The sequence below is a fragment of the Ceratotherium simum genome, chromosome 29 (genome assembly GCF_057802395.1).
Source record: "Ceratotherium simum simum isolate JZ-2026a chromosome 29, ASM5780239v1, whole genome shotgun sequence".
Classification (NCBI taxonomy): domain Eukaryota; kingdom Metazoa; phylum Chordata; class Mammalia; order Perissodactyla; family Rhinocerotidae; genus Ceratotherium; species Ceratotherium simum.
This window is the reverse complement of record NC_141928.1, coordinates 647,481-673,514: the sequence shown is the minus strand read 5'-3', so window position 1 is coordinate 673,514 and position 26,034 is coordinate 647,481. Positions and strand designations below refer to the sequence as shown.

The window sequence follows — 26,034 nt, the reverse complement described above, 5'->3', positions numbered from 1 at the left end:
TACACCACAAAAGTGAACCCTAACGTAAACCACGGACTGTGGGTGGCTGTGACGCACCAGTGCAGGTCCACTGATTGGAACAAATGGACCCTCTTGTGGGGGACGTTGATAATAGGAGGAGGCTGTGCATGTTGGGGGGTGTCGGGGGTATGTGGGAAATGTCTGTACTTTCTTAATTTTGTTGTGAATCTAAAACTGCTCAAAAAAAATAAAGTCTTTAAAAATAAAAACAAAAAGAGAAAGACCTAATTAAGGAAGGGCTATACCATACAATCAAGGATGTAAAGTTGTCAATTATTCCAAAATCAATCTATAGATTCTATACTATTCCAATCAAAACAGCAGCGGTGTGTCAAGGTGTGGATGTGTGTGGTGAGTGTGTCAGGGTGTGTGTGTCAGGGTGCCTGTGTCAGGGTGCGTGTGCAAGTGTGAGTGTGGGTAGGCCTGCAAGCACCTGTCTTAACAGCTGACTCTGCAGACAGACGGAAATCCCGGGAGGCAAGAGGCCTGCCCCACCCAAGACCGAGTTACCTCAAAGGCCCAGTAATTAAGGCTGAGGTGCCAGCCCAGGGAGGGGCAGACACGGACCGGCGTAAAGACCCCAAGCTGGGCTGGGCACACATGGGACCCTGTTGCGTGACCAGTTGGGCCCCAGAGTCTGGGAAACTGTGGTCTTGTTGAGAACGCTGAAATGTCACGCCTGCCTCACATCTACAAACGTCCATCCGGGACTGTAGGTCCAAGTGAGAGAGACGGGAAAATGGGCCTCTGGAGGACACCTGGAGACCCTGACAACCTGGGGTGGGCAGGTCTCCTGAGGACACACTTACATAAAGGAGTCCACAATCAAAAGGACCACCCATAGGACAGTGGGCAAGGGGCGTGAAGGGGCACGTGAAAAACAGCCTGTCCTGTCACACCTGGTCCTCGGTCCCCACCTGCGGTCCAGCTGCCTGAGTGGTCTCCCTGCTTCCCCTCTTGTGCCCACAGAGCACTCACAGCCCGAGGAAATCCTACAGACACGGGCCAGGCTGGGCTGCTCCTCCCTTCACAACTCCCCAGGGCCTGGCGCCCTTTGGGGTCAAAGCCACAGCCCGGCACAGCCCTCCCAGCCTCCGCCCTATCACTCGGACCCTAGGCCTGCCCACTGCTTCCCAAGCACGGATGACCCGCCAGCTCTGCCGTGCTCTCCCCTGGACCTGCCCTCGGCCCAGCCACCACGGCCGACTCAGCACATGGGCTGTTGTTTTACCGTCTGCCCCCTCATGATGCTACCAGCTCCTGGTAGTGATCGCATTGGCCTTGTTCTAGGCTGTGGCCTGGGGCTTGATGGACACCGCATAGTGACCGACCACCAGATGGTGCCAGGGCCACACGCACACACAAACACTTATGGTCGGTAGCACGCGTAGCTGCTGGGAGACCCTAGAAGCCTGAACTGGAGGGCACCTGGGGAGGGGTGGGCAGGCGGGGGAGGCGTGGGCAGACACGTATGGGCAGGTATGGGCGGGGCAGGGCTATGCAGACGGGCGTGGGCACGGCTACACGTGGGCGTGGCATGGGCACACCTCCCACCCACTGACAGGAACAGCGGGCGCAGGGCGCTGTTGCTCTGAAGGGCCTGGCAGGCAGCTGGAGGGGCTGGGTCCTCGCTCCCCGAAATTGGGGCTAGCACAGAGGCCCTCTGTCCGCAGGGTGGACATCAGCCTGCCGCACAGCCCCAGGCCCAAGTCCACAGCTAATGCTGCCCTGATGTCTTGGACCTGGGATGGGCGGGCAGACAGCCTCAGGCCTGGAGCCTGAACCCTGACCCCGCCCTAGGAGCATGTGGGGGGTGGAGGAGGTGGGGCAGCTGTGTCCAGGACGCGGGAAAGAAACTCAAGCTCAAGAATCAACGTCCTGGGGCCGGCCCGGTGGCGCAAGCGGTTAAGTGCGCACATTCCGCTGCGGCGGCCCGGGGTTCGCCGGTTCGGATCCCGGGTGCGCACCGACGCACCGCTTGTTAAGCCAGGCTGTGGCGGCGTCCCATATAAAATAGAGGAAGATGGGCATGGATGTTGGCCCAGGGCCGGTCTTCCTCAGCAAAAAAAGAGGAGGATTGGCATTGGATGTTAGCTCAGGGCTGGTCCTCCTCACAAAAAAAAAAAAAAAAAAAAAAGAATCAACGTCCACACCAGGGGCCATCTCTCCCTGCCCAGCACCCCACCCCACACATGCAGGAGTCAGGGCAGGCAGAGAGGGATGGCCCACCCTCTGACCTGCCCCTCCGTCCTCATGTCCTCCGTGGCCTCATGCTTCCCCAGTGCCCACCAGACACTGAGAGCTGCTGGGCTGCCTCCAGGGGGCAAGTGAGATGGCCTAGGCGAGGAGGAGGGTCGCAGGGTCAGGGAAGGGCAAAACTGGCAGACACCACTTCATCCAGAACACACTCAGCTAACTTAGCCACCTTTCCTTTAAGAAACTGACACACTCTGGAAAAACATTCAGCTGCTAAGTTAACTTCTATGAAGACCTCCTGTTACTATCTGTCATGAGGCTGGTGGACAGAAATAAAATAGAAAACGGTGGAGCTGGGGGCAATGCGGTCTCAGAAACTGGCTGGTGTGGCTGAGCTGGGCAGTGGACACCTGGCCTCCCTGCAGGGAGCCTGCTACACGTGTGTCCACGAAGCCCCCTGGGGCCAGGACTCTCGTGGGCCCCTCAGCCCTCCCTGTGGGACCCCGCAACCAGGGAATTGGCTGCAAAGGTCCCACAGCTGGTCTGTACTTCCATAGGCACCGCTGGGGCAGCACCAGACGCTGAGCCCCAGCTGCCCAGACCAGACCCGCCCTCTCTGTGGGGTGGCCTGAAGGCCGTGAGGGTGGGACCAGGACACCTGTGGTCATCACAACGGCCACCTCCTTCAGCCCCAGGAATGGCTGTCCTGACCCTGCCCGCCCTCGGGCCCCTGCTGGCAGGCAGTGGAACTGCCAGCGAGCGGAGCAGAGGGGCCCACCCTGGCCATCAGCCTGAGAAAGGGCCGCAGCAGGAGCCCCATCGCATCTGCAGACCCGGCAGCACCTCCCAAAAGCCCGTTTCTGAGAGGCCGCCACGCTCCTGCACTGCCCATCACACCACCTGCCGAGGGAGCCCCCTCTGCAGCGACACCCAGGAGAGTTGTGGTAGCAGGCGGCCTCCTGCCTCCCTGGGAAGGGGGCACACAGTTCCCCTGCAGAGGTGGGCCGGCACTCTCTCCAGCCCACCCACCTGCCCTCTAGGTCCCTGGTCTCGGGTGGGGCTGGGACACGATGGGTGGGCTTGGACCTTCCCAAGCGGGGGCACAGCGAGGACAGAGGTGGCAGGCGAGGAGACAGGTATTCCCGTGAGCCCCCAAATCCAAACGCTCCTGCTCAGAAACCCCTCAGAGCCCCCCACCCATGGCACCCAGACCCGGCAGGCAGCCTAAGTCTATCCACACTGGGCTGCCCCAAGTGCCCACACCCCTCTGGGAAGTGGGGTGACAAGGTGCCTGCACGTGGTCATCTTGCTTCATCCGGCCAACCTTGAGCCTCCAACACTGACCTTCCTGTCCTCAGAACAGGTGCCCTAAGCATCAGGCCGGCACACAGCCGGGATGGGGCGTCCACACAGAGGCGCGAGACGGAGAGAGACACTGAACCCCAGAGGGAGAAGCCACCCCTCGCCTTTTGTGGACGGGACCAGGCAAAGTAGGGAGAGCTCCCCCGCAGCGGGGTCTGCTCAGGTGAGTGCACGCGAATCAGCACACAGCCCAGGTTTCGTTCGCAAGCAGGGAAATCTGCTGAAGAGAAGACGCTGCTACCAACAAGAATTTTAAATGGTGACACACCTAGTTTTGGAAGTAACAAAAAATGTACAAGATCTATTAAAAAGAAAACAATCTGGGGGCCGGCCCGGTGGTGCAAGCGGTTAAGTGCGTGTGCTCCGCTGCAGCGGCCCAGGGTTTGCCGGTTTGGATCCCGGGCGTGCACCCACGCACTGCGTGGCAAGCCATGCTGTGGCGGCGTCCCATATAAAGTGGAGGAAGATGGGCACGGATGTTAGCCCAGGGCCAGTCTTCCTCGGCAAAAAGAGGAGGATTGGCAGATGTTAGCTCAGGGCCGATCTTCCTCACAAAAACAAAAAAAAGAAAACAATCTGAGGACAAAAGAATCAGAAACTCAGATGGGGTGGGGACGGCTCACCCCTCCCGAGGGGCCCTCACTCATGTGGCGCAGGGCCCCTGAGAAAGGCCGCCCTCTTCCTCAGCCATGCTCGAGGGCGTCAGAGAAGCTGCAGGGCCCTCACACCACAGGAGAGAAGGTCCCGGGTGCCCAGGAGTCCAGCACAGATGTAATGAAATCCAGTGAGAACTCCAACAGTGGGGCTGGCCCCGCAGCCTAGTGGTTAAGCTCAGGGCGCTCCGTGTCAGCAACCCTGGCTGGGTTCCCGGGTGCGGACCTACACCACTCATCAGCGGTCAGGCTGTGGCTGCGACCCACATACAAAATAGAGGAGGGCTGGCACAGATGTCAGCTCAGGGCGATTTTCCTCATAAAAAAAATAATAATAACTCCAACAGGATCTTTGTGGAACCAATCAAGCCCATTCTGATGTCTGTATGGAAAAAAAACAGGAAACTGAAAAAAGAGCGAGGAGGGATTTTTGGTCCTGCCAGATATCGAACATCAAGAAACCACAGCCACTGAAACACGTGGAATCGGCACATGAACAGACAAAAAGGAGCAGAACAGAAAGCTGGAGAGACCCTGAAACACAGGGGAGTTCAGCACACGATCAGTGGGGCGCTGTTCACCGAGTATTGTTGGGACATCTGAATGGTCTTCTAGAAATACAGCAAAGCTGGACCCATACCTCCTGTCTCAGCAAAATAAATTCCACCTGGATCAAAGACTAGACGCGATCACAAGGACACCCTCACAGCTTGATGTTCCAGTGGATTTTCATTCAGTACTCATACACGGAACTGAGTATCAGCACTGTTCTTCTCAGACAAGGAAACACAGAGAGTGTTAGCAACTTGCCCATGGTCACACAGGCAGGAAAGTGAGCCCTTTCTCCTAGCAAGGGGCTGTGTCGCCTGTTTTCATGGCTTCCCTCTTGTCATAGCCCAAGGGTGTTTCCACAGCCCCAGGGGCCACGGGGAGCCCTTCCCCAACACCTGAGCCAGCCAGGCAGTGACCAGCAGATGAGGCGGGCAGCCCCCAGCCCCCGGGAGGGCCTTGCTCCAAGGAAGCCACTGGAGGTTCCGGAGTTTAGCACAAGCCTGTGAGGCTGGAGAGGGAGGAATGGGCTTCCTGGAATGTTGCACCTGCCCCTCCCTCCGTGCTGAGAAACGATTTAACTCTGTCTGCCAGACTTCCCAATTTCCCCACGAAGGGCAATCCAGTGCCCCCTGAAACCCGAACCAGCCGGACTTCAGGGACACGGCTTTTCTGATCCAGCCACGTCTGCTCACGCAAAGGCCAGGTTTTCAGGAGAGAAGCAGTCTTTGAGCCCAGTTGACGTTTTAGTTGGAGAATGTTTTCTTGGCCCCAGGAGAGGAGAGGACGGGAGGAAAAGGCCGCCCTTCCTGGGTGGCCCACCCCTTTCCCTAGCAGCAGGAAGGCCAGAGGAGGCCAAGCGGACACTCTTTAGATTACCCGGAGGCCGACCCTCCGATGCTGGCACTTTGCCTTCCCTCAAGATAGTCCAGGGCAAACTGAAGCCATGGGGTTTCGGGGGTGTCAGAGTTCCAGAGGCCACAGATGAGGAGGGTCCTCCTCAGTGGCAAAACCAGTAGAGGGTCCAGAAGCATCCTGGGGGTGCGACCCCAGACCCTGGTGTAGAGATGCCCACCAAGGAGGGCTGGCCTGGCCTGAGGTCTCTCAGAGGCCTTCCTAAGGCTGGCCTTGTCAGCAGAGCTGGACACCCCGAACAGGCCAGGTGACCGGGCTGCACAAGGCGGGCCAGGGGGTGCTACATCTATTCCAGGGGGAGCATATTTATTCCAGGGGAGGCCATCTGATCCGGGGGGCCACGTCTATTCTGGGAGGGCTGCATCTGTTCTAGAGGGTGCCGTGTCTGATCCAGGGGAGCCATGTCCATTCTTGGGGGGCCAGGTCTGTTCCAGGTGGGGCTGTGTCTATTCCAGGGGGTGCTATATCTATTCTGGGGGGCATGTTTATTCCGGGGGGAGCCATGTCTGATCCAGGGTGGCCGTGTCTGTTCCAGGTGGGGCTGTGGCTATTCCCAGGGGGCATGTTTATTCCAGGAGGGCTGTGTCTATTCCAGGGGGGCTGTGTCTATTTCAGGGGCAGGGAGCTGTATCTATTCCAGGGAGGGCATGTTTATTCCGGGGGGGGCATGTCTGACCCAGGGGGTGCCAAGTCTTTTCCATGGGGTCTGTGTCTGATCCAGGGGGTGCTGTCTATTTCAAGGGGGGCATGTTTATTCCAGGGGGCCGTCTGATCTAGGGAGGCTGTGTCTGATCTGAGTGGGCTGTGTCTGATCCAGAGGGTGCTGTGTCTGTTCCATGGGGGAGCTGTGTCAATTCCAGGGGGTGCTGTGTCTATTTCAAGGGGGTACGTGTTTATCCCAGGGGGCTGTGTCTGATCAGAGTGGGCTATGTCTGATCTAGGGGGGCCGTGTCTGTTCCAGGCGGTGCTGTCTACTCCAGGGGCACCGTGTCTGTTCCAGGGGGGCTGTGTCTATTCCAGGGGGAAGCTGTGTCTGATCTGAGTGGGCTGTGTCTGATCCAGAGGGTGCCGTGTCTGTTCCAGGGGGTGCCGTGTCTATTCCAGGGGGGCTGTGTCTGTTCCAGCGGGTGTGTCTGTTCCAGGGGGGCCGTGTCTGTTCCAGGGGGGTGCCGTGTCTGTTCCAGGGGGTGCTGTGTCTATTCCAAGGAGGCCGTGTCTGTTCCAGGGGGTGCTGTGTCTGTTCCAGGGGGTGCTATTTCAGGGGGGGCATGTTTATTGCAGGGGCCCATGTCTGATCTAAGGGGACTATGTCTGATCTGAGTGGGCTGTGTCTGATCCAGAGGGTGCCATATCTGTTCCAGGGGGCTGTGTCTATTCCAGGGTGCTGTGTCTATTCCGGGGAGTGTTTATTCCAGGGGAAGCTGTGTCTGATCCAGGGGTGCCGTGTCTGTTCTATGGGGGTGCTGTGTCTATTTCAAGGGGGCATGTTTATTCCAGGCGGCTGTGTCTGATCTGAGTGGGCTGTGTCTGATCCGGGGGGGCCGTGTCTGTTCCCGGGGTGGGGGGGAGCTGTGTCTATTCCAGGGGGTGCTGTGTCTATTCCAGGGGGTGTTGTCTATTCCGGGGGGTGTTGTCTATTCCGGGGGGTGCTATTCCAGGGGTGCCACGTCTGTTCCAGGGGTGCTGTGTCTGTTCCAGGGGTGCTGTGTCTATTCCAGGGGGTGCTGTGTCTATTCCAGGGCAAAGCTGTGTCTGATATGGGGGGCTGTGTCTGATCCAGGAGTCACAGCAGGGTGGGTGTCAAGAGCCTGAAGAACCACAGGTGGGGGCAGGGGGCAAAAGTGCTGGCTGAAGGCCTAAGGAATCTTGAGCAGGATGCGAGTCTGCCCTGTGCACTGAGGGGAAAGGCAGGTGCCTAGGCGCCCTGCCCTGGAGAGTCTCCACGTGGAGTGGGCTGTGTGCACCTGTGGATGACCCCACAGGAGATGAGGGGCCGACTCCACAATCCTCCCAGAACCCTGGTGGGTGGGCACAGAAGTTGGGAGGAGGCCCAGCTGGGGCCGTCGGGGTCCCGGTTCCCCACCACCTGCAGGAAGGGACAGGACTTTGCTCACTCTCTGGGGGTTCTCCCAGCTGCCCGTGTTCCCACCAGAGGACCCCAGCCCGGCGCAGGGGCAGCACCCCCAGGAGGCCAGGCGCCCCACTCTCCAACTGGACTCGGGGTCCCGGCCTGGGAGGAGCCCTGCCCCTCCAGCCTCGGTTTCCTCTTCCGCCCCAGGGTATGTAGTCCACAGCCTGCAGAGACTGGATCTCACGTGGCACTGCATCTGCATCGCCGACAACACCCCCAACACAGCAGACACACAGAGTGTTAAGCCCCTCGAGCCTGCAGAGACCGCCTGCGAAGAATTTGGGCTTGTGGTAGGAGCAGCTGTTTTGGGGAGAAACCAAGGCAGAGGGCCTCAGCTGTGAAGGGCAGGGTGGCGGCTCCCCCAGGGGGCCGTGGCGCCTTCTGGGTGGGTCCAGACTCCCACGGCCAACCCCAGCGGAGAGGGAGGGGTCACAGTGGCACAAGCACCTGGGCAGCTTGAGCAGAGGCAGGGACGGAGGGGACAGCCTCAGGAAAAAGGAGACAACCCTGCGACAGACCCTTGGTCTGCACCAATCCGGGGTGACTGCGGGAGGCCTTCTGCAGTGCCCGGCCTTCCAGGCAGCACAGAGAATAAAAGGACATGAAACACTGCCCAGCCCCCGCAGCACTATTCCGGGTGGTCTGCCCCTTTGTCTGCTCCAGCAGGCGAGGGGTGAGGCCTGGAAGACCCTGGAGAGGAGGCCCTGCTCTGCCCATGCTCAGGCAGTTCAGGTGCGATGTCCAGGTGTGACATCAGTGCTGGCCCCACCCCACATGCGGCCTGGTGACATGGGCAGACACAGGAGGGCCTGACACACCACCCAGGGTGAGGCAGGGGTCCTTCCTGGGGGCCTGAAGATGCCCCATGTGCCCATGTCTCCCATGGGCACCACCTGCCACCTCTAGCCCCGGGGTCCTGCCCTCCCCGCACTGGCCCTGGGTCCCTGGTCCCCCAGCCCCTGGGACCCTGTCCCCCCAGCCCCTGGGACCCTGCCCCCCCAGCCGCTGGGTCCATGCTCCTATCTCCAGTTGGATGATGGCCAGAACAGATGCCCCAAACGTGATGACATGGTTTGGAAGCCACTGTGGGGCACATTTGGGGACAGTGGCTGCCCAGTACAAAAGAGGTGTGCTGGGACTCTTGTGACCAGTTCTTAGGGCAGAAATGAGAAAACAGCATTTTGCTGATCACATCTACAGCCACCAAAGTGAAAATGCGTCCCCCACTCAGGGGCTTCTGTGCCCAGACAGGCCCCTCATCCCCGGTCAGGACCCAGGGCCCGTGCCCTGCACCACCCCTCCTCAGGGCCTGGGTGCGGGTGGAGGTGCCATGTGAGTCCTTGCCTCCCACGCTCGCAGCGCCTGGCCTGGGGCCCTTTGTTTTTCAGACGCGTCCCAGTTCCCTCCTCCTCTCTCCTTCTTGGCAAGACGGATAAAATGCCTTTCTGTCCAGCCCAGAACTCCGGGACGGCAGACTTAGTGTGGGGTACAGTGCCAGGATTCAGAGAAAAGCCCATCGTTCCCACCAGTCCACAAGCACCCCTGCTCCCCCATACTTCAGTGTCTGTCCGGTCACAGCCAGGCCTCTGTCTCAGTCATCAAGCAAGGGGCCGGCAGGCAGCCACTGTGGGACGATGAGGCCACAGTCCTGTACCCCGAGGGCTGGCAGGACCCTTCCTGGGGCAAAGGGGAGCACCTGCCTGCAGCCGTCAGGACAGGAAGGCTGTGCTGGCGGCCACCTGTGCACTCGCATCTACACCTGAGGCTGCCACATGTGCCCCAGCCCCACACAGAGCCACAGTGCCCGGAGCCCTCCCAGCTGGGATCCCTGCCCAGTGCCCGCACATGTGCCCCAAGCACAAACCCCACACATACACGCAGTCTGCACACACACGTGCATCCTGCACACACACCCCACACATGGACACTGCACATGCACCATCCACACACATACCTGTGCTCACACCCCACACACAGACTCGTGCTCACACCCCACACACACACCTCACACATACATCCAGCACACGCACCCCACACATGGACCCTGCACATGCACCACCCACACAAAGACCCGTGCTCACACCCCACACACAGACCTGTGCTCACACCCCACACACAGACCCATGCTCACACCCCACACCTGGCCCTGCCAAGTGCAGCCCAGCTGAACTAGGGGACATGAGGGGCACGGACTGTGGACTGGCACTCACCAACAGCAGGGTCACCAGTGAGGTCACCAGCTGGGCCTCCAGCAGCGGGGTCTCCAGCAGCGGGGTCTCCGGCAGCAGGGTCTCCCGGGTCCATCCTCAGGGCAGGGCCGTGGAAGGCAGCATGCAGCTCGAGGAGTGAGGAACTAGTGGAGAGGGACAATTAGGCTGCAGGCTCCACACAGAAGGGAGAGCAGACCCCAATGGGCAGCCCACGCAGGGCCCACCTCTGTGGTCTCGGAGGTGTGGGGGGCCCAGGTGGCTTTGGCTTTCCCTGCTGGACCTGGGGATGCTTAGCGCTGACCTCAGAGGTGGACCTGCCACGAGGACCCACGAGCTAACCTACACAGGCACACCCAGCTCTAAATAATCCAGGCTGGCAACAAACTGTGGCCAAACCCAGGTGGCCAACAGGGTTCCTGTGAATGTATGTTTTATATAAGACACTGTTCTACTTTGGTGGAGATCATCCTATTTTTCCTCCTCTAATCTGTTCACGTGAGGCCTTATAAAGACTGCCTTCTCGTATGCAGTTTCCGTCTGCACCACAGTAACGTACACACGGCTGCCACGTAAGCCCCAGATCCGAACACAGGCTGGGAGAGAACCTGCTGTGCTTGCTTCCCCCAGTTCCCACCCAGAGGCGGCCACTCTCAGGAACTCCCTTGGCTATTCCTTTGGGGATCTGCAGTATAACACATGGATATGGTGACCTCGGGAGTCTCCAGTCTCACGTGGGACTGACCAGCTTCAGGGTCAGCATTCACTGAGGTACCCCAGTGCCCCCCACATCCCGCAACCTCCTAAAACAGTTCTGTGAGCGTCTTCCACTGACTCACAGCTGATGGAAGACCCAAGCATAACCACGTAAACAATGTCCACAGCTGAGCTGCCTGTGGACTGTGGTTATTTTCCTTTCTTGGACAGTTTGCTCCAGACTTCTGCTCCAGCCACTTGGAGTGACCAGTGCCAGGCTGGCCCTCCCACTGCAAACAACATCAACCAGACAACATATTTTAGGCAGCCGACTTGTGGACAACAGGCAACACATGACTGTGCTTCCTGACAGCGGGGCAGTGCCCGAGGTGGGCCCCAGGATGGCTGGCTCCCATCTGGGGGTGATCTCCCAGCCAAGACCACTGACCCAGAGCCTGGCGAACATAGCACCCCACCAGCCAGAGGAGGCGGTGGCACGTCTTCGGGACAGGGCGCCAGCAGGAGGGACTTACGGGGCAACCCAGAAGTGCATATGAGCCATGCAGAACCCCCAAAGCTCCCAAGAGCAGCTGCCCCAGGGCCGAGAGTGCAACAGAGACACTAACAGTGACGCAGGGCTGTGCACACTGGAGCCCAGCCCAGTCCACGCCTCGGCATCTAGCTGATGCTCCAGAAAGGCCACACCTTAGGACCACGCCCAGAGTGAGACCCACTCTAGACTCACTTGCCGAAATCTAAGCCAAGTCCCAACAGAATCCACAGGGGGACACTTTGTAGGTTGAGTACCACCAAGATAAAGATCCACACCAACAAAGTGTCAAGCCACGCCCCCCAGGTCAAGGGAATCAGCTAGAAATTAACTGCCTACTAGAACAAAAATCAACATTCTTCAGAGGAAGATAACAGAATCCAAAGTCTCTACAATGTATCATTCACCATGTTCTAAATATGATATAAAAATCACAAGATCTACAAAGAAACTGGAAAATATGATCTATAGTCAAAGGGAAGAAATACAAAAAAAAAACACAGATAACAGAAAGCAACTCCAAGGTGGCACAGATGTTGTATTTACCAAAGACTTAAACACAACTATTGTGTGTTCAAAGAATGAATGGAAAATGTTCAAAAAGGTAAAGGAAAATATGGTCTTAATGAGTAAACAGAAAAGGATAAATGGAAATTACATGAAACTATATAAAAGAACTAAATGGTAATTCTCTAATAAAAAGCATAATCACTGAAATGAAAAATTCACTGACTGGGCTTGACAGCGGATTGCAGATGGCAGGTGAAAGAGTCAGTGAATCTGAAGACAGACCAATAGAAATTATCCTACCTAAGCAATGGGAGGGGGAAGGGTTAAAGAGAAATTTACAGTATTTCTTCACTGCTGGATTTTCTACGTTGTCATCATTAATGGGACGCTGACAGCACCACAACACCTCTCTCAGTAAGTTCAAACAAGCCTGGAAGCCTATCACTTACTCTTAGAGACAGCCCTTCTCCAGCCTCTGCCCTCCTGCCTCAATCTGGATGGCTGCTCTCCAGCCCTGGGCCCCGCTGTCGTCCTGGGATGCCCTTCCTGTTTCTCTCCTGGTGCATCCTGCTCTTCCCGACTTCCAAGTCTTCACCTTTCTCAGTTTCCCTCCTGGTTCTAGAGGAGCACATTCTCCAAGAGCTTCCTGAGAAGAACTGCAAGGGAGGAACATTTAACAAGTCTGTGGTTGTCTGGAAGTGTCTTCACTGGGCACTAACCCTTGGCTGCAGTCTGGCTGTGTATGGGCTGGAGGTGAGAAGCCATTCCCAGATACGTGATGATGATGGTCCTCTGCTGTCTTCTAGCTCCTGGTGTTGGTGCTGAGAGGTCTGAAGCCACCTGACTCCGAACTGCACGTAGGTTTTCTTCTCCTCCTGGGGGATCTTCCCCTAACAGCAGCCAGGGTCTCAGAAGGATGGATGGTACAGGGTCCACGTGTGTGCACGTCCTTCATTTCTGGGACACGTCCTTGTGTTTTTCCTTGATAATGTCCTGGCCTCTCTGTTCTCCATTCTCTCCTCCTGGAACTACTCTGACTTACATGGTAGGCTTCCTGGAAGTACCTCTAATTTTCTTATCTTTCCTCTTCTCTGCCTTTTAGGGAGATTTCCTGAACTTTAGTTTGCAACCCTTTCATTGAATTATTCACTTCTACTATCAAAATTTAACAACATCCAAGAGTTTTTCCTCCTCTCGCCCTCTGAGGACCTCAGGACTCAGTCTAGTCCTTGTTTTTCTACATGATCATCTCTATGGATGCTTTCTTTCCTGTTTATGCAGTGTCTGTCTTTCCTCCCAGAAGCTTCTCTCAAGCATCTGGGACTGCTATTCATATTTAAGAGTGAGGCACTGAATAGCTGTTTGGGAACTGAGCGGGGGGGCACCCCTGGGAATGGTGGGCCTCACTGCAGGTAACAGGAAGACCAGGGCCCAAAGGTCTCTCTTCTTGGCCAGTCTGTCAGGAAGAAATCCCGTCCCCACCTGTGGGTGGGCGCCAGGCTGCCGCGGCCCGGATCCCCAGAGGGTCAGGGTCTGACCCCTTCCAATGAAGATGTCCCCATGATCCTGTTTCCAGGCCGGAGCCCCCTGGGCTCTGTAGCCAGGCTCGGGGCTGCTCCTCGGCCGCAGGCTTCGGCCTCCTCAGGCAGCTAGACAGTTATGCCCGGCATCTGCTTTCCGTCTCCCAAGCATGTTTCCCCCTCTTCCCTTCTCTTTGCCTGTAAGCAATTTTGCCTTTTTAATGCCTTTACTGTCATTTTAATGGGCCTTAGTGGGGCAGGGATAAGTAGCCACCACTCACCACAGAAGTCCTCGGACATGTGCACATGCACCTCGGGGATAAACCTGATCATACGCAGCACACGTTCTGCTGTTCACTGTGCTGCTGCATTTCCCTCATTTCTTAAGGACTGTTGCACCTACGTCCATAAAGGACGTCAGCCTACTCTGTTCTCTTCTTGGAAATCACTCCCTACCTGCCCCAGAGGTGTGCAAACTTCTCCCACCACCAGCTCGGACGGATGGACACCCAGCCTGGGCTTGGTGTGTAGACAGCTATCTTCTCTGTGTCCTCACATGGTCGTCCCTCTGTGTGTGTCTGTGTCCTGATGTCCTCTCAGTCAGATTGGATCAGGGCCCACCCTAATGACCTCATTTTACCTTGATTACCTCTGTAGAGACCCTACCTCCAAATACAGCCACATTCTGAGGTCCTGGGGGCTAGGACTTCAACATATGAATTTTGAGGGGACACAATTCAACCATAACGGGGGGCTGGATACCCACATTTCCTATGCTGGCTCTGAGGGGAAAGGCCAGAGTGCCCCAGGGGGGCCAGGGGGCCAGTGGCACCATAGCCCATTCTCTCTGACCCTCAGGAGAGCCAGGGGGACTGCCGTCCATTTCACAGATAAGAACAGGCTCAGCCAGGACTGAACCCGGGTCTTCTCCTAGTTCTTTCCACTACACCACTGTTCATTTTTATTAGCTTTTTAATTGCTTTTTACTGTTTATAAAGACAGTTATGCATATAGTAGAATACTTGGAAAACTAAATAAATTTGCAAATTTTGAAAAGTTAATGCAAAATAAAATTGTTAAAAGCCACAGTCACCTCACCTTCACCGTCTTGTCATTCCTCCCACTCTCTGGTTGTCTGTCTGTCTCTGCAGAGACATGCTGTCAGGATTAGCGCTCCATTTGTGACCTGGTGCTAGGCAGAGGGATGTGCCTTTCTGCCATGATGAGATGGGACCGGCGCCTTCCTGCAGGTTCCTTCTCATGCGTCCCAGAGCCACCACAGCCGCAGGAGCCCACGCGGAGTGACTGCACCCCATGCTCGGGCACCCCACCCCACTCGACCTCCAGCTTGCTGGGCCCTGCAGGCGGGCTGTGCTCCTGGCTCCCACACGCCAGGGCGCCTCTCGGCTCCAGACTGGGAAACAGAATAAAGGAGACCTTACTTCAAACAGAGTCGGGAGGCCAGAACCAGGGACCCCTCACGCACTGCCACTGGAGGGCAATTACAGACCCAACAAGACGAACCAACCGTCAATTACCAGCCCAGTAGGAATTCTCCTTGCCCCGCAGCTCAGCCAGTGAGAAGCCGTCACCACCCTGAACTCCCGCTCTCCTCCAGTGGACTTCCTTCAGACAGCCCCTCCCAACGCCCTCCTTCCTCTCTGTAAAGGGACGCTCCTCTCCTCTGTTTGCTGGCCTTGCCTGTGGTGTTTGCTGCAGCCTCTCGTCCCTCGAGTCACAGTTCCTCTGTATTCCCGAGTAAACCCATCTTGCTGGTGAAATAACCGGCTGTTTCATTTTTAAGGTCAACGTGACAATAAACTGTTGTGTCTCCTAATTCAGGAAATGGGAGGTCTTGGCAGAAAGGAGCTGCCTCAGGCACAGCTCCTACTTTAAAGTAGCAAAAATCATAATTTCTCTTTATTGCTGGTCTCTTCCCAGACTTTGTTCTGAAAGCATGTGTTTTCTTTTTTTAAAGATTTTATTTATTTATTTTTTCCCCCCAAAGCCCCAGTAGATAGTTGTATGTCATAGCTGCACATCCTTCTAGTTGCTGTATGTGGGACTCGGCCTCAGGATGGACAGAGAAGTGGTGCCTCGGTGCGCGCCCGGGATCCGAACCCGGGCCACCAGCATCGGAGCACGCTCACTTAACCACCAAGCCACGGGGCCGGCCCTGAAAGCATGTGTTTTCTTGTGTCACATCAAAGTACTCAAGTCCCTGATAAATGTCAGATGTCACCTGACAACCGGCGAGAAACAGGCTTCTCCTGCTGGTGGGGTCAGCGAGCAAGGCCAAAGCCCCCCGGGGGTGGGGGTGGGGTGCCCAGACCCTGCCCCATGCCCACCCCCACACCCCAGCCTGCCCCTCAGTGGGACCCGCTGCCACCACCCCACCCGAAGTCCAGTCCTGACCATATGTCCTCCTGGCGTGCTCTCCCCAAGTTCTTGGCCTCTCCTGCCGGTGTCTGCGCCCCTCTGCTGGTGGGGCCTGGCGGTGACCCCTCCGACGTGGCCCCCTGGCTTTCACGGCCTCACTGTCATAGGATGCGTGACCACAGCTATCCTGCACACAATGGCACAGACCTCGTCCACACGGAGGGCCAGCGCCCCCGCCAGACCCCACCTCTTCCCCGTGGCCCATGGCCAGGGCTCTCCGTGCGGAGTGTGGAGCTGGAGGCGTCCTTGTCTGTCTGCTCGTCCTAAACGTAGCAGAGGTGCCGCCCAGGTCCCACACGGTCATGGTCTCTGACAGGTCCACATGCCTGTCCATTCACTGCGGGCCCTTTCCTGGGGGTCCTGGCACAGCGCCGAGCACTAAGGGGGCAGTCCGACTCCACGGGCCCACTGATGGGCTGTGCCCCCGAGACCCCGCCCATCTCTGGGGCCCCTCTGGCCTCAGGGGAAAGGATAACTCTTGGGCCTGCCAGAGGGGAAGCTGGAGACCCTGCAGGTCCCGAGGGCCCCTCCCCGAGGAGGCGCCAGGGGCCTCACTTGGGCCGGCCAGCCCTGACCGTTTTCTTCCTCCATCTTCCACTCCTTCAGTCCAACAGTTAGCCTCACCCAGGCCCCAGCTCCCCGTGGAGTCAGCTGACAGCAGCAGTGAGGCCTCAGCGGGGCTGAGGTTGATGCTCCTGCTCGCCTGGCTCGCTCCATGGGGCTGGCACCACTGCTGGAGGTTTCTGGGGCCCTTGACACTTCACAGCACTTGCAGCAAGTGTCCAGACAGTCTCTTAGACTGTGTCCACCACCCACCACCCACTCACCATCCAAGCAAGCAGCAAACTCCCAGGGGCAGCGAGCTCCTGGAGGGGGTGGGGAGAGGCCACAGGCAGGCACATGGTGGGGAGGAGTAAAGCGCACTATGGGGGGCTCTTCCCTGGTGCAGTTCTGGCTCAGCACCCTTTTGTGTCCCCCGTCTGAAAACAGGGAGCCAAGCACCCACCTCCCTATGACTGACTGAGAGCTTTTTGAGTCGTTTAAATAAACCCCAAACGGTGGCTCCTCCTCCTGGTGTCCTCCTCCTCTGGGTCCTGCTGCAGGCATGTGCCCTGTGCTGTTCTCTGACCAGCGGGCCGCCCTGAGGGGCTTCTCAAGGGAAGAGAACGGGATTTCAGGCATGCCCTGCCTACAGCCCTCCTCCCTTCCGCGGCTCCTCCCAGCACAGCCAGGCCTCAGGCTGCCCTATCTCCTTGGGCATCCGCACCCTGTGCGGCCTGCAGGGCGCCTCGTTCCACGCCGTCTGTCACTCTGCTTTTAAAAGGCGGAGCCTCAGGGCCGGCCCTGTGGCTTAGCGGTTAAGTGCGCGCGCTCCGCTGCTGGTGGCCGGGGTTGGGATCCCGGGCGTGCACAGAGGCACTGCTTCTCCGGCCATGCTGAGGCCGCGTCCCACATACAGCAACTAGAAGGATGTGCAGCTATGACATACAACTATCTACTGGGGTTTTGGGGGGAAAAAAATAAATAAATAAAATCTTTAAAAAAAAAAAGGCGGAGCCTCAAGCCGATCAGAGTTGTAACACAGACACACATTGGCGCAGGACGAAGGTCCCGCTGGCCCCTCTGAGTCAGGCCACCACGGGAGGGACCCTGATCCAGCAGGAGTTCAGGACAAACTGCCATAGCCCTGATGGCCTCCTTCTCATTGCTGGTCAGCCCAGGAAGGGAGCAGATGACCAAATGGTTCTTTTGGCGGAGGCGGGGGGAAGCTTTTTCTAATCCTCTCAACTGGTGGGGAAAACCCCTACAATTCCAAGATTTGCTACAGGCCTATTTCCTCCTCCCTCTGCTGGGGCCACCTTCCCCCTTCTCTAAGGAGCATGGCAGCCAGGGTCTGGCCACTCAGAAGCAGGTGGTGAGCAGTGTTCTCAGGCCAGCCCCAGGTCAGGTGGACGGACCCAGATTCTCCTTGGGAAAGGCCATCGAAATTCAGCTCAACTCTCTTTACGCAACCTTTGTTCTGCTCCGAGCCCTGCAAAGTGCAGCAGCACTCTGAGACCAACGTGCTTCTGAGAATGAAAACAGCTGGCAAAGACCAAGTTCAAATTCACCCCACTGCAGACTTTTTTAACTGACTTCATTTTAAAATGAAAAAAATCTGCCTGGAGTCCAAATGTCTTTAGCTGAAAATGTGGTGCTGGGTTTGCAGCCCAAGTCAGGACCAGCAGACCCTTCCAGGGACCAGCCTTCCAGGAGCACACCGGGGCGAGCGCCTCCTGGCAGTTTTGGAACTTCCATCTGAAATGAACAGCCAACATGTGCAACTCATTTAAGCATCGTGATTTTTTCTGAAAGGTGGCTACCCTGAGCCAAGCTCTTGCTGCGAACCCTGCAACAGATGGGACATCTGCTTCAAAGAGCCCGCTCACCCCAAAGGCTCCTGCAGCCCCAGCCCTTGCTCCGAGCCTGAGGGAGGAGCCCCCAGCCCAGAGGCCAATCCACCTACGGAGACACAGCCTTGCCCTCAGGGGAGGGCGCAGGGCAGTTTCCAGAGAGATGCATCTTGCAGGCCAGACTGCCTCCTCCTTAGAGCCGGCCTGGGGAGCTTATCGGGCAGCTCACCTGGGAGCCAGCCCAGCTGAGCCAGGCCCAGGAAGGCCCCCCAGCATCTGCTACAGGTTCCGGGACAATCCAGGGCCTCCAGGTGTGCCAGGCCCACACCTGCCAGGCCTCCTGCTTGGCGCACTGACCGAGCCAGCCCCAAGGCCAGAGGGCCCAAGGCTCTGAGTACAGACGCCTCCCAAACCCCGCCCCTTGATCAGGCCCTGAGGAGAGCCGCCAGGCCCGGCCAGGGGAAGTAGACCTCAGGAGGGTCATACCCCGAACCTGGGGACATCGCCTCCAGGGCGAGCCCCGCCCAGATCCCAGTCCAGCCGCTCAGTGAAGCGGGCAGCAGGGGAGCAGGGGTGGGTGGAGCTGGGAGGAGCATGCAGCGAGCACTGTGACCAGCTACCCCTCACGTCCAAAGGACAAGCAGCGCAAGCGTCCGGCTGGTCAGAGACGGGCTGGGAGGCACGTTCTTCAGGTCGGTGGTCTCTCCTCAGAGAGGCTTCGAGAGCTGGAGGCACAGAGCCTGAGATCCCAGGCGGAAGTCCTACAGACCTAGGAAGGGCAGCACGGAGCAGATGCTTCGAGCCATCTCCTGGCTGCCCTTCAGGTAACCCAGATGGGCAGAAATTAGACTCCACAAGAAGCCACGTTGCCAGCTGGGAGTCAAACACAGCTACCCTGGGGCCTGGGCTGGTCCGAACGTCTGTCCCAGGAGAACAAGGCTGGGGGCCTCCTGTGGCTGCAGACACAATGGTGCCCAGGAGAACAAGGCTGGGGGCCTCCTGTGGCTGCAGACACAATGGTGTTTTCTGCACACTGCAGTGCGTAACTGAAATGACCTTTAGAGAGGTCATCACAGCACTGGTTTGGCTGCCAAATCATGCTTCCTTTGCCATTCTTCTGTGTTGTTTTTGTGAAAATTAATAAAGGGAAACCTCACCACAATGGAGTGGGGAGGCCAGAAGGGGGAGCTCTCAGCAGCACCACTCATGTCAACCACAGGAAGATGGTCAATTACCGGCCCCAACAGGAGAGACGTACCTGCTTCTCCTGTAGGAAACCCAGGACCCCACAGCTCAGCCAGTGAGAAGCCGTCACCACCCTGAACTCCCGCTCTCCTCCAGTGGACTTCCTTCAGACAGCCCCTCCCGACGCCCTCCTTCCTCTCTGTAAAGGGACGCTCCTCTCCTCTGTTTGCTGGCCTTGCCTGTGGTGTTTGCTGCAGCCTCTCGTCCCTCGAGTTGCAGTTCCTCTGTATTCCCGAGTAAACCCATCTTGCTGGTGCAATAACTGGCTGTTTTATTTATTTTATGTATGTATTTACTTTTTTTGAGGAAGATTGGCCCTGTGCTAACATCTGTTGCCAATCCTCCCCTTTTTCTTTTTTCATTTTTTTTTTTTTGTGTGAGGAAGATGAGCCCTGAGCTAACATCCATGCTAATCCTCCTCTTTTTGCTGAGGAAGACTAGCCCTGAGCTAACATCTGTGCCTATCTTCCTCCACTTGATATGGGACGCTGCCAGAGCATGGAGCGACAAGCGATGCATCAGTACACGTCCGGGATCTGAACCCGGGCCACCAGCAGTGGAGCATGCGCACTTAAACGCTATGCCACAGGGCCAGCCCCCCTCTCCCTTTTTCTTTTTCTCCCCAAAGCCCCAGTGCATAGTCGTGTATCACAGTTGTAGAGTTGTAGCTCTTCTATGTGGGACGCCACCTCAGCATGGCTTGATGAGCGGTGAGTGGGTCTGAGCCCAGGATTCAAACCGGCAAACCCCAGGCCACCGAAGCAGAACACGCGAACTTAACCCCTACGCCACCGGGCCGGCCCCCTGGCTGTTTTATTTTTAAGGTCAACATTTTCCACAAGTATGGGGGCGCTGGCTGCATGTGCCCCCTCCAGGTGGTCCTGTGCCCTTCATCGAAGGGCCGTAGAGCGGGTGACAAGGGAGGGCTGGCGGTCCCCAGACCTCACCTCCCGGAGCAGCCTCACTGCCCCGTGCACCATGAACCCTTCTGAGAGTATGACTCCTCGCTAGGGCTGTCCACGCCTTGCCCAGCCCTCACGGGCCCCATGGACAGTGGCCACCCCCCACGTTACCGACAGGACATGTGGCAAGAACACGGTGGAGCCAGGCTAGAATGTGGTCGGTCAGCGCCAGCCTCGGAGCCCCAGAAGCCGTCACCCGACAGGGGAGGCCTGGAGCCCCCATCCCCGCCCAGCCCTCGCACTGCTGCCCCCCGCATCCGACAGGTCATCTGACGCTGCTATAAGCACAAAACGCACACGGGATAACAGACAGCATAAAACGTTTCAGTACTGATTTTTTTCAATAGGGATTACATGTGAGAATGGCAATATTTTGGGTATACTGGGACTAAATAAAATATATTAGTAAAATTAATTTTCCATTTCTTTTTATATTTTTAGTGTGTCTACTAGAAAATTTAAAATCACACCTGTGGTTCACATATTTCTGCTGGACGCACTGGCCTTGAAAGACAAACGTGGCTGACCGACAGAAGAGTGGCCCCGGAGGCCCTGGCTGCCTCCCCGACCCGAGATGCCCAGGCCTCTCCAAAGCTCCACTTGTCTGCACCGGGCCTGCCCAGACCCACGGAGCAGGACAAGCAGACAGCCTGGACCACACGGCCACGGATCCTCACAACGGCATTGGGGAAATTCACTCTGCTGTCCCCAAATTCCAAACGCAGGTGGGGACGGGGTCACCAGCCCAGATCCCCAGGGACATGGGGGTGCACAGCCCGGACCCCTGCAAATGCAAACGGGCCGCTCAAGCCTCTTCAGTTAAATAGCACTCACTTGAAAGCTATTTCACCTGGTTTTCAAACGGAATTAAATGTTTGTGCGTACATCTTGGTGATTTTTATAGGTTTGAGATATAATTCACATACCATAAAATTTACCCTTTTAAAGTGAACAACTCGGGGCCAGCCGGTGGCGCAAGCGGTTGAGTGTGCGTGCTCCGCTGCGGTGGCCCGGGGTTCGCCGGTTCGGATCCTGGGCGCGCACCGACGCGCTGCTTGGCAAGCCATGCTGTGGCGGCGTCCTATATAAAGTGGAGGAAGATGGGCAGGGATGTTAGCCTAGGGCCAGTCTTCCTCAGCAAAAAGAGGATTGGCATGGATGTTAGTTCACGGCTGATCTTCCTCACAAAAAAAAAAAAAGCACATTTCAGGGGCCCGGTCCGCTGGCATGTAGTTAAGCTCGTGCACTCCACTTCAGTGGTCCAGGGTTCACAGGTTCGGATCCCAGGCACCGACCTACACACCACTCATCAAGCCATGCTGTGGCAGCGTCCCACATACAAAATAGAGGAAGACTGGCAACAGATGTTAGCTCGGGGCCAATCCTCCTCACCAAAAAAAAAATTTTAAAAACAAATTTTACAGAAATATTTAATATCATGGAAAAATTCCTCACAGTATGGCATAAAGCTGTATTTAATGAAAGTGGCTATGCTGCAGTGTGTGCTGGGGCCCTTTCTCAAAACTGAACAGAATGTGTGCACAAGGACCAGCTGGGCCTCTGACCCGCACGTGCCTGGGGGGGCACAGACCACCACATCTCTATATGTTCTTTTATTTTCTGTATTTTCTAAATATTATACAATGAACACACTCTGCTTTGTATTCATGAAAAAAAACCCAGAAATGTTATTTTTAGAAGTTAAACTATGATGGGATCAGCTTCAGAAAGGAGATGGCTGCACCTGCTCACTCCCCCCAGCCCCAGCCGCCAGGATGGGATGTGCACCAGGCGGCCACTCCCGGCCAGCGGGCACCAGGTGCTCTCTGCAGCAGAGCACAGTCTCCCGGGAACCCGGCTCCAGCTCTGCCCTCATGGTAATGCCAGACAGCTTTACCGTCTTATCAGTTACCTATCACTGCCCAATGAACTGCCCCAAACTGAGCGGCTCAGAACCACCACCACCATTTATTGTCTTGCGGTGTCCAAGGTCATGAATCAGGAGCAGCTGGGCCAAGTGGTCCTGGCTCAGGGTCTCTGGGAGTTGCAGTCAGGACGAGGCGGGGGCTCCGTCGTCTCGAGGCTTGCCTGGGGCCGGGGACCCACGTCCAAGACGGTGCAGTTGCACGGCCGCAAGGACTCACCTGTGCAGGTCTGGCGCCTGCGCGGCAGGAACTTTCTTAACCTGTTTGGTCTCTGATGCTTATCGCCTGCTCCAGTTCTGTTTCTTCTTAGGTCCGTTTTGATAGACGGTACTGCTAGGAAGTCACCCAATTTCTTGGGGAGGTTTTCACATTATAATAATGTGTGTACACTACAGATCTTGTTTACATCTGTGGTTCTCTCCTTTCATTAATGTTATTATTTTTTTCACTTCTCTCTTGTTTTTTCTTAATTAGTCTTGTCACAAGTTTATTTCACTGGTCTTTTCAAAGAACTCGTTTTTGGTTTTATTAGTTTTATACTTTCTGATTTAATTACTTATTTAATTAAGCTTTTCTCTTTATTAACCCCCTCTTCTTCCTTTTGGTTTCTGTTTGTTTTTGACTTTTTGGGGGCATGGTTTCCTTCCCCACCACAGACGAATGCTTTTCAGTTAAATACAGGCATCCTGGATTTGCCTTTTTCTCGTAATAGTCCATAGATGTTCCTCTTCCTTCCGACATCCAGAGCTGCTGCTGGCCTGGGCCTCCTTCCTTTGTAAATGACCCGCCTTCTCCCTCTGGAAGCTCCTCAGACTGGCCCCTTATCCTCGGATGTCAGGAATCGCGCCCGGATGTTCCTGGGTGTAATGCATTTGCTCATTCGTTCACTTCTGGACACACTCTTCTTTTTTTTACAGGCTCTATTTTTGCATCACCAGACTCATCAGACATAACACTGCACTGTCAGTTTGCTCTAAGTTTCCACCCCTCGCTCTCTGTCTCACTTCTCCCTGCGGACAGCAGCACACAGCGCGGGGCAGGCCCTGGCCCTCAGAGTGGCCGTGATGCGGGACGGCACATGGCTGTGTCCTTGTCTCGGGTCCAGCTTTCCAATCCCAGCACAGACGCCCACTTTGAAGGCCTGTGAGTAGAAACCGGCTCAGAGGCCAGCAGCAGATTGTTTCGTGTGAAACTGCAGGCGAGTGAAAGGGACGTGGGTTTATGTCTTGAGAGCAAAGACAGATGGTGCTGCTCCAGGTCCAAATGACACCAGCACACCTACTTCCCGGAGGACGAAGCCCTGACCGCCACGGAGTCCTGCTGGAGTGAACTGAAAATTTCCTTGTTTTAGGGCCAGCCCTGGTGGCCTAGTGGTTAAGTTCGGCGCACTCCGCTTCAGCAGCCCGGGTTTGGTTTCCGGGCACAGACCTACACCACTCGTCAGTGGCCATGCTGGGGTGGTGTCCCACACACGAAATAGAGGAAGACTGGCAACAGATGTCAGCTCAGGGAGAATCTTCTTCAGCAGAAAAAAAAAAATTGCCCTGTTTTATATTCTCCTTTCAACTCTGAACCTCAAAGGAGATTAATCTTGAGCCTCTTTTGTCTGCATGGCTTCCTGACACGCAGGCTGTCTTTGTTGGCTGGAGGAGAGCACACTACGCCTGTCAGAACGCTCCCGTTCCTCGTCATCCCTGCTTTTCTTCTCTAAGATTTCCCTAGGGGGCAAGGGCCTCAGCTAAGGAGTAGATGGTCAGCAGCCTGGAAACAGGCTGAAGTGGTGGGCTTGGGAGACGTGAGTCCTGGGCAGGGAGCCCAACAGCGGGTTCCCCCTCGATGAGCCCTCCAGGGAGACGCAGCTGACATCAAGTGCCCTGAATTGGGAGGCGCTCTATGAACCTGTAGGGCAGATGCAGCCCAGGGTAGAGCCAGGCCTCACAGAGCTGATCTTGGTCGGCAAGTGTCTAAATCACATCCAAGGCCATTTTTATTTCCTGAGAGAAAAATCTTATGTGGCATTTTATTTTTTCTTGGAAAGTGCTCAATGTTCAAACAAAAAACAAAAATTTCCTTGTATTGGGCTACAATCAATAATCAAATACCCCATTCCTGACCACTCGATTGACATCTGTGCTCGAGAATCAACCACAGAGAATTATCGAGTTCCTCTGGAAGTAAGTTCCAGCGCCAGGCTGACCTCTGGTCATGTTCTCACCTGAGAAATAGTTCCCTTTTCTGGACTCTTCTACTGATGTAGGAATTGTATGATCCAAACAACATTAGCAGGTCTGCCCACATAAAGCAGGACATGAAGAGGCCTGATTCAGGCTGGAGCCTGGGAAGTCTGTCTTTGATGCTGCAGGCAACTGCAGGTGGTCCCCTTTGGGGAGGGGCGCCACGCAGCTTCCTTACGAAGGTCGGCTTAGGACTTAGTGTGTCACAGCCGTTCCGGACACTTCAGCATCTACTGGGGAACAGATTTCAGCTCAAGTATATGTAAGTCGTTTTAAACATTTAAACTATGGAATGTTAGAGCTGGAAGAATCTTAGAAGTCATTTAATCACTCCAACTTTCAGGATATCTGTAAAATAGAAAAACCTGTAATTGAGACCTTCTTAAAACTTTAAAAAAAAAATATTAAACATTTTGGGGCTGGCCCAGTGGTGTAGCAGTCAAGTTCACCCACTCCGCTTTGGCAGCCTGGGGTTCGCAGGTTCGGATCCCGGGCACAGACCTATGCACCGCTCATCAAGCCATGCTGTGGCAGTGCCCCACACACAAAATAAAGGAAGATTGGCACAGATGTTAGCTCAGGACCAATCTCCCTCAGGAAAAAAATAAATAAACATTCTATTTTGAGATAATTGTGGATACACATGCACTTGTAAGAAATAATAAAGTGACACCCCATATACCCTTTAGCCGGTTTTCAAGACATTACTGTCTTGAAATGAACGAGCAAATGAATGACCATCTCGAAAACTACAGTCAAGATCACAACCAGGATACCGACATTGATTCAGTCAAGATCCAGAACATTCCATCCCCACAGGACCCCTCATGTTGCTCTTTTATAGCTCCCCAAGTTATTAATCTGTTACTGACCCCCAGCAACCACCAACCTGATCTCCATTTATATGTCGCTTCAAGAATGTTACATAAATGAAATCATAAAGTACGTAACCTTTTAGGATCGGCTTTTTCCACTCAGCATATTCCCTTGAGGTCCACCCACATCACTGCTGCGTCCATCATTAATCCCTTTTACTGCTGAGCGGTCTCCCACGGTGTGGATGCACAGTCTGTTTAACGACTCACCCGCTGAAGAACATCTAGTTGTTTCTAGTTTTTGCCTATTGTGACTAGAGCTGCAATAAAAATTTGTGTACAGTGGCAGGCATAGGGATGGTACTTTTTTCATCTTTTCATTATGGAAATAGAAAAGCTGATGAAATAGTGGGTACAGCGGACACCCAGACGGTAATTCAAACAATGGGACCACTGGGAAGTGGGTGCCTAGAGGAGAGGCCCCAGGACACAGCCCAGGGGAGGCAGAATGGGGGGTCTGGAGGCAGAGGAGACCCAGAGAAGGTCGTGTTCTGGAGGCCAGGCACTGAGGGCAGACGGGCCATGCCCAGTGCCACCACCGGGCTTAGTGACAAGGATGCTGAGTGAGGAAGCCAGACACAAAGTCCACGTGTTTCATGATTCCATTTATATGAAACGTCCATAAGAGGCAAATCCATAGAGACTGGACCA

General features: G+C 55.7%; 1 protein-coding gene across 3 annotated transcripts in view; it reads right to left on the bottom strand.

The window, feature by feature from the left end:
- The window catches only part of EXD3 (exonuclease 3'-5' domain containing 3), a 106,304-nt gene that overhangs the window by 69,365 nt on the left and 10,905 nt on the right, over positions 1-26,034 (bottom strand). For all 3 annotated transcript variants that reach the window (XR_015548895.1, XM_087418689.1, XM_087418690.1), the window contains exons 2-3: positions 21,276-24,856; positions 10,038-10,180 (exon numbers count right to left, since the gene is read on the bottom strand). Coding sequence is in view for 2 of the 3 variants with exons in the window: in XM_087418689.1 (XP_087274815.1) it covers positions 10,038-10,131 (94 nt within the window). In the remaining variant the exon portion in view is untranslated. The remainder of the gene's footprint in view (positions 1-10,037; positions 10,181-21,275; positions 24,857-26,034) is intronic.